This window comes from Polyodon spathula, chromosome 4, assembly GCF_017654505.1.
Source record: "Polyodon spathula isolate WHYD16114869_AA chromosome 4, ASM1765450v1, whole genome shotgun sequence".
Lineage (NCBI taxonomy): Eukaryota > Metazoa > Chordata > Actinopteri > Acipenseriformes > Polyodontidae > Polyodon > Polyodon spathula.
Genome location: NC_054537.1, coordinates 87594057 through 87602782, shown reverse-complemented (window position 1 = coordinate 87602782; position 8726 = coordinate 87594057). Strand labels below are relative to the sequence as shown.

The 8726-nt window shown below is 37.7% G+C and overlaps 1 protein-coding gene across 1 annotated transcript in view; it reads right to left on the bottom strand.

Annotated features, from left to right (window-relative positions):
• Positions 1-8726, bottom strand: part of LOC121314001 (collagen alpha-1(XXVIII) chain-like) — a 45433-nt gene continuing 36707 nt past the window's right edge. The window contains exons 29-37 of the mRNA XM_041246766.1: positions 7265-7333; positions 6678-6737; positions 6333-6401; positions 2596-2664; positions 2082-2162; positions 1959-1994; positions 1793-1829; positions 733-1278; positions 1-62 (exon numbers count right to left, since the gene is read on the bottom strand). Of these exons, the coding sequence (XP_041102700.1) occupies positions 1-62; positions 733-1278; positions 1793-1829; positions 1959-1994; positions 2082-2162; positions 2596-2664; positions 6333-6401; positions 6678-6737; positions 7265-7333 (1029 nt within the window). The remainder of the gene's footprint in view (positions 63-732; positions 1279-1792; positions 1830-1958; positions 1995-2081; positions 2163-2595; positions 2665-6332; positions 6402-6677; positions 6738-7264; positions 7334-8726) is intronic.

The following is an 8726-nucleotide window of genomic DNA, read 5'->3' as shown; positions in this document are numbered from 1 at the left end:
CTATGCATCAAACAGCAGACAAAGGATAATGTCAATCGTGTAGAATAGCAGCATGTCCAAAGCTTTCATGAAACAGAAATTCACAACATATTTTATGTATGCAATTGGCATGTGGTCCTCGTTGAAAAAGAGCAGTTTAACAAATTCTTCTTCCCTTGTCACTTAGAGGTGCGTTACTCGAGCACTCGGCTCTGAAATCATTACTTGTATACTTTATTTACTGGTTCATTACTCCACAAATGTCATTGTACTTTGTTTGATAAATGGTAATGTAATCTATTTCAGAACAATTGACAAATGCCAAGTTCATGCAACAGTTTCTTTAAAGAGAAAGGAGTTTGGCAATTATTTCCAACTTCGACCATGTCAATCTAAAATGCTGCAGGCATGGTAGCTAGCTGTCAGCTAAATCAATCAGCTTGACAGGAGATCAGTTTAAATCAACAATGTTGTTGCTCAATGATGTTTGGTGTATCACGTACTGTAATAAAATGGTGTCTGTAAATGAGCTGAAAAGCATTAAGATGTATTTAGATAAAAACTAAATAAGGCATGTTGTATTCAACATTGAAACATATATTGTGTGGTTATGTTGATACTCGAATATTCCAATTTACTGATGCCCGAGTATTCAAGTACTTTAAATCCAAACGCTCAATTATGAAGGCTCTTCAAAGGAGTTTTTATACTCATACATTCTCTAAAATATCATAAAACACATTTTAAATGTACCTGGAAATGTCATAGACTCATCAATCAGATAAATATGCTCCTCAACTGGATCCGAGGCAATCATATTCACTTCGTTCTTGAAGTCGAGGTAAAAGGAGTCAGTCCTGTTCAATACTCCAATCACAAATATTTCAATTTTGGCAAAATGGGCCTCCCTCACCGCGGCCTCCAGTTTCACCGGGTCACGCCTGTCTGCCTGTCCATCTGTTATAAGTATTGTCACTTTCCTAACCCCTGGCCTGGAGGCCTGGAAGATTTGGGTAGCTCTCTTTATGGCGCTTGCTGTGTAGGTGCCTTCCCCGAGATATGTCATTGAGTAAACCGCTGCCTTCATGTCATCTTGGCTTGAGTGCTGCTGGAGGTTGACCACAACTTCATAAATGTGGCTGTATTGCAGAACACCAATATGGGTGCCTACTTGATTCAGAAGAACTATCAGGTCGCTGACAAAGTTTTTGACAACTTCTAAGTTTTCTGGTCCGATGCTTTCTGAACTGTCAATCACAAACATCAGTTCAAGAGGACTTTCTTTACATTTTACACAACCTGCAAAAAAATAAATAAATAAATAAATAAATAATAATTTAGGTTCCAGCAAAAAAAAAAAAATCCCAATTTTCCTACACACAATTAATTAAGAAGTATTGTTAGTAACTATAAACTGCTGTCCTAACCATCTCTGATTCTCTAAGGAAGCGCAGGGCTCTAACATGGGTGGGGTCAGCCTGAAGTGGTCTGACAAGGACCAAAAACCAGACCTGTCCACTTTGGACACTTCGATTTTCACTTCTGGTCTGGCCCTGCACATTTCCAAATCTGAACCTTACACAATCCTACTAAATACAAAAAACACAGTGGCTCTACTTTTGCATTTTTTAAAATTATTTTTACAGTCATTCAGTACAATTATTGGGACAGGTGGAAGTAGAATGGCTGTGGTGGGTTATTTATTGCCTATTTTGTCCTTAATTATCAATTACATGCAAAAGATTTCATGATAAATCCGTTTTTCATTTTAAACCACAGTCTAGAGTATGAATACAAAGTACAATCATCTTACCACAGATTTCTCTGATTATTTTGATGATTTCTTCTCTCTAAATTCAAATGAAACAGGATGGAAATACAACTGAAATATACTAGCAACACCTTTCATTTAATGTTTTTATTCAAAACTATTTTTACAACAGCCATTTCTTTGTCTGATCACAATGATTCTTACTTACAGTAAGGCCCATATCTCCTTTCTGTCCAGGCATCCCCTACAACATACAGGCAAAATGACAACAAACAGACTTAATTATCATTTCCTTTATAGTACTAACCTAGTATCTTATATAATAACTTACTGGTGTTCCAGTTGGCCCAGGCTCTCCAAGTTCTCCTTTGTCACCCTGCCTCCCTCGAACTCCTGAAAATCCACGATCCCCCTGCCATTTTAAAAAAAGCAAATCTGTCAAAAAACCCTGAATGCGTCTACATGATGCTTAGAAATAAGATAAGCTGCACACAATTTAAAACTTCACTCCAATCCAGTTTTCTCTTTTCACATTAGCATCATATTGTTGGTTACAGTATTTTGTTAAATCTTTATTAGAGAATAGAATTTCAAGACAGACGTGGCCATGAAGTTTGTAACACTGTATATTGTCACAAGACAGTCGAATAATGATTATAATATGTAATATTAAACAACATAAAGTGATAAAAAAAGACCATTCTTGACGAAGTTACTTTATAAAATTACACAGTAAAACCTCTTTACAAACACTTTACGATACAGTAAACCTCTTTTTTTTTTTTTTTTTTTTTAAATGAAGGAGACACTTTGTTGGTTCAGGTATCCCAATATATAAAACATACCTTCTCTCCTGGGAAGCCTTCACCTGGTGGGCCCCTAGGCCCAGGCACTCCCTGAAATCCTGGCTCTCCCTATGAAACAAAAGCAACACACCCCTTATAGATTTCCAAAAGTAAAAGCATAGCGATGTGTATTAAAGCACAGTGAAAGCATCTTAAAACATAGGCAAGTATTGTAAAGTCCAGAGAGGTATGGTAAAGCACATTAAAAAATCAGACAAACCAGGGTAAACTATGGTAAAATACATACTATAGTCACGGGAAAAGTATGGTCAAAATGCAAAAACACTGCAAAAATACTGTGGCAAACTTTTAAAAGGGATAAAAACATCATCGATTTTTGTAAGAATGGAACATCTGAGAAATATGTCACCTTCCTCAATATCACATAGAGGTCAAAACTGTGGATCCAACCCGAGCCTCCAGTGCTGTCAGCTATGTATGTTCAGCCCCTATTGTATTACTTTGGATAAAAAATTTTAAAAAAAGTTTTCAATCTGTTTTTGCGTTACGTTTCAGGGGTACCAGTCAACTCGTCCCAGTCGAACAAAGCACTGTCAGACAGTGACGGGTGACGCAAGACCAGGAAATGCAGGATACAGTACTGCGAGTGAACTGCGCTGGTGCCGATGGGAAAGGCAATTACAAAACGTGCTCCACTTGTGACTGAGGGACCAGGAGAGCGACTGAGACAGATACAGATGGGAGCAAAAGCACAGCTCCAGTTTATACCTGAACGAAAGTGGTAATTATACACTTACATTGGTGTATGTACAAAATACAGAAAATGCCAGATTTCATAATATAATTATGACAAGTAATTTCTTGCAAGCCTTTTACCATTTCTCTGTAATAACAAAAGGAATGAAATTGCAATTAAATATAAAATACTTTCTAAGCATACCGGAATATATGTATAGTACTGTGCAAAAGTTTTAGGCAGGTGTGAAAAAATGCTATAAAGTAAGAATGCTTTCAAAAATAGACATGTTAATAGATTATTTTTATCAATTAACTAAATGCAAAGTGAGTGAACAGAAGAAAAATCTAAATCAAATCCATATTTGGTGTGACCACCGTTTGCCTTCAAAACAGCATCAATTCTTCTAGGTACACTTGAAGTCAGGGATTTTGTAGGCATATAGTCAGGTGTATAATTAAACAATTATACCAAACAGGTGCTAATGATCATCAATTCAATATGTAGATTGAAACACAATCATTAACCGAAACAGAAACAGCTGTGTAGGAGGAATAAAACTGGGTGAGGAACAGCCAAATTCAGCTAACAAGGTGAGGTTGCTGAAGACAGTTTACTGTCAAAAGTCATACACCATGACAAGACTGAGCACAGCAACAAGACACAAGGTAGTTATACTGCATCAGCAAGGTCTCTCCCAGGCAGAAATTTCAAGGCAGACAGGGGTTTCCAGATGTGCTGTCCAAGCTCTTTTGAAGAAGCACAAAGAAACGGGCAATGTTGAGGACCGTAGACGCAGTGGTCGGCCAAGGAAACTTACTGCAGCAGATGAAAGACACATCATGCTTACTTCCCTTCGCAATCGGAAGATGTCCAGCAATGCCATCAGCTCAGAATTGGCGGAAAACAGTGGCACCCTGGTACACCCATCTACTATCCAGAGAAGTCTGGTCAGAAGTGGCCTTCATGGAAGACTTGCGGCCAAAAAGCCATACCTCCGACGTGGAAACAAGGCCAAGCGACTCAACTATGCACGAAAACACAGGAACTGGGGTGCAGAAAAATGGCAGCAGGTGCTCTGGACTGATGAGTCAAAATTTGAAATATTTGGCTGTAGCAGAAGGCAGTTAGTTCACTGAAGGGCTGGAGAGCAGTACACAAATGAGTGTCTGCAGGCAACAGTGAAGCATGGTGGAGGTTCCTTGCAAGTTTGGGGCTGCATTTCTGCAAATGGAGTTGGGGATTTGGTCAGAATTAATGGTCTCATCAATGCTGAGAAGTACAGGCAGATACTTATCCATCATGCAATACCATCAGGGAGGCATCTGATTGGCCCCAAATTTATTCTGCAGCAGGACAACGACCACAAACATACAGCGAAAGTCATTAAGAACTATCTTCAGCGTAAAGGAGAACAAGGAGTCCTGGAAGTGATGGTATGGCCCCCACAGAGCCCTGATCAACATCATCGAATCTGTCTGGGATTACATGAAGAGAGAGAGGCAACTGAGGCTGCCTAAATCCACAGAAGAACTGTGGTTAGTTCTCCAAGATGTTTGGGCCAACCTACCTGCCGAGTTCCTTCAAAAACTGTATGCAAGTGTACCTAGAAGAATTTATGCTGTTTTGAAGGCAAAGGATGGTCACACCAAATATTGAATTGATGTAGATTTTTCTTCTGTTCACTCACTTTGCATTTTGTTAATTTATAAATATAAACTATTAACATGTCTATTTTTGAAAGCATTCTTACTTTACAACATTTTTTCACACCTGCCTAAAACTTTTGCACAGTACTGTATATAAACAGATTTATTGAAATTTATGCCAGGCAGAATTGATTTTTAGGTTATGTTTCATACACATTATACACATTATGTTTTTTCACGTTTAATTTGCTTGCTGTCTGTAGTAGTCTGATCGGATTTACCTCTGATTTCACTATAATCCCGGTTGATTTTCCTATGATTTCACTATAATCCTGGTTGATTTTCCTCCGATTTCACTATAATCTCAGTTGATTTACATCTGATTTCACTGAGGTCCGAAATGACTTATGTCCTATTTGATATAAGTCCTACATACAGTGCTTGGTCAGCCATGGTTTTGTGCTGAGTTGACTGTAAATACAACACCTTGATGAAGAGGTAAACAAGCTCGGCACCATTTGCAGAGCAGTAAAGTGCGACTTCCTCCCTGGCTGAACATTTAACCATTTGTTAGTTTCTGAAATGACGAAAATCTAATCTATCTGATCTGATCTGTCAAATCTGAAATATGACGGAAATCTATCTGATCTCTGTGACAGTAAGGGCTGCAGGGGTGACGTCAGACGAGGGAAATGAAACAACAACACAAAATGTGTGAGGTAAACTGAGGAGCAGTGACGCTCAGCTTTTTATTAATTAAACAAACAAACAAACAAACAAACAGTTTGAACAAAACACAAAATAAAGGGCACGCTGGCCAAAGTAAAATAACACACAATAATAATTGTCAACAACGAGTATGTTTGTTCGCTGGCTGGCAGCATTTGCTCTCGCTCTTACTTCCTCTTACTCTCTAAGAGCCCGGAGTGGGTCTTTTATACTCTGGGTGGAGCCCTATTACCTATTAAACAATGACCTTATTAATTCTCCAGCCACATTCCCATGAGCTACTCGGGATGGGGATTCAACCCCATGCATGCCAACGACATTTTACGAGATTATCTTTTTCGCCGGTCTCAATCAATAAATAACAATGACGGATGGCTTTCATCCGTCCACACACAAAAACATGACTACAATAATACTAATAATAACAAGAAATACATATATAAATATCCACAAGGGAAGGGCACCCTGTCACAATCTGTCAGATCGGAAATTAGTTATTCATACAATCTGTTAAACAAACCCATAGAAAAACCTATACAATGCATTTACTGGAATGCTTAATAGTAAACCAATAAGTAGAGTAACAAATTCACACTAAAAAAAAAAAAAAAAAGCTATTTTCCAGTTGAACAGTTTGAGTTGTTTGCTTTAACACTTGTTACCTTGGGTCCTTGTATATCCTCTCCAGGTAAACCTGGGGGTCCTGGTGGACCAGCCTGACCAACAGATCCCTGAATAAGAAAAGAAAAAAAGAATAACACACCAAGCAAGCAGTATTTTTAACAGGAACTCTCTAAAGCTGTAAATGAAATCTAGTTGGGCCTTCACCATCAATGGTCTGTGACCAATACGGGTACTAACCACAGCGTTATGCTCTCAATGACATTGTCTTTGTATGCACAATACATGCAGAAAGCACAATAACACCACAATACACATCATCAGAAAATATTTGATCCAACATTGTTAACAGCAAGAAGTAACTGATTATCTCAGTTGTTTCAAACCTTGAGTCCAACTCCATGGGGTCCAACTGGTCCTGGAAAGCCTGGTAATCCTCGGTCTCCCTGAAACACCATTGAGAATATTAAACACCAAGTGAAGGTGTGAGTTGACAGTGGACCACTATATCAACTATGTAGTCAACTGTTCCTAATGGAACTGAAGCACTAGCCTGCAGTAGAGTTTGCAGGTTTACTTTAACTGGTCATTTATATTGTAAATTATACTGTTCAAGATTTTGTCCTTTTTGGTGCCATCAAAAACACTGTGGACCTGTGCATCAGAGCTTATTCTTGATTCATTTTCCACTGTAATAACATTTTTATAAGAAATCTTTCTTTACTGAGGGGGCTTTCAAAATACAAAAAAAATAAAAATAAAGAAACGCTGATATGATTTGTTAAGCCCGTCGCACACAGCTCAACTCAAGCCATCCCAAAGGCTTGAACTGGGTTGTGTGCGGCAGGCTTTACTTGTCTTGATATTTTTCCAAATTAAAAAATTAAATAAAAAACTTTCAATAAACATTCAAAAAACAAGCCTTGCTGAATAACACAAACCAGTAATTTCATAAATCAAAAGCATAATTGACCTTTGAACCAGGCAGCCCTTTTCCTTCAGGGCCTGCTTCTCCTGGAAGCCCTGGCAATCCAGGCAGTCCCTAGAAAAGGTAGGTGCACAAGAATATCATACCAAGAGACAGAAGTTATTTACAAGGAACAGGTTCCACAAACTTGTCCAGTCAGTGTCACTGGGTTATTAGGAGAACCAGCATTGCTCCATTGTTGTGTATGCTATACAGCAAGATGTGTATATATGTTTAGTAATAGGGGTCAACCAATATATCGGCCGATATTTGTCCTTTGAAAAAATAGCAGCATTGGCCTAAGCGGAGCCGATATTACTTCTCATAATTACTCCTGGAAACTATTTAATTTTCTCTTCGTATCAACTTTACAAAGAAAAAATAAAGAGCTGCGATTGGTAGGTTTAGTCTACAAGCCAGCAGATAGGCAACAGGAGATTCTGCTTCAGAACTGCTCGGGACCGAGTACTCCAAACAAGAAATGGCGCAACACTTGCTCGATTAGTTAAAATATAACTATACTTTATTAGATTAAAATCATGAAAAATATCAAACGTTTCGGCTGTGCATTTGGCCTTCGTCATTTATTTCCAATATACATTCTTATATGCAAATGGTAACGTTTCATTGTGAATTAAAAAAAGAAAAACTCTTCATTAATGTATTTACACATTTTCACTCTCGAAAGCATAAGAAATCTGTGCTTTATTATTATTATTATTATTATTATTATTATTATTATTATTACAGCATCGCTTAGCTGTCAGCATTTATTTATTTATATTTTGTTTATGATTGTGATTTAACCCAGTGTTTTGCTTATGTGTTGAAAATCAAACTATAAAAAAATTATTTTTTAAAAAGTTCCCTGATATACATCTGGGATATAATGTCTGTGCTTTAACTCATCTTTTTACTACAAGGGATAAATGCGACATCGTACTGTTTTTTGCGGTTCGGGTTGAAGTTTATTTACTTTATTCAACAACATATTGAATTATATTCATTTTCTTATGAAAATTAAATGTCATGTTTATTCATTTTTTTCTTAAGTTATTTTTACTTGTGGTAAAGTTCATCACTGCTCAATAACTATACACTGTGGATTTTATTAAGGTGTTGTATGAAACTAAAACTATGTCTCATTTGTCAGCTAGTACATGTGCTCAACCTTTACAAAACCTGTGCACTATTTTTATTTCTTAAGAGATTTCAAAGTCTAATTATTTCCATTACATGAGAGTACATGTTAAAACTTCATGCTGATTTGAACTCGGCTCTCACCAAGATAAGCACCAACTAAGACGGAGCTTTACAGTAAACTAATGTGAGCCATCTGCGTGTAAAGTGTAATGCTGGCTCCATGGATCAGCTTATTTTGCCTCCCTGACGCATCAGCACACAAAATGGCTGCGATGCTGGCTCCAGGGATTAATGACAGTGCGGTCTCCCCAGCACCGCAGCATGA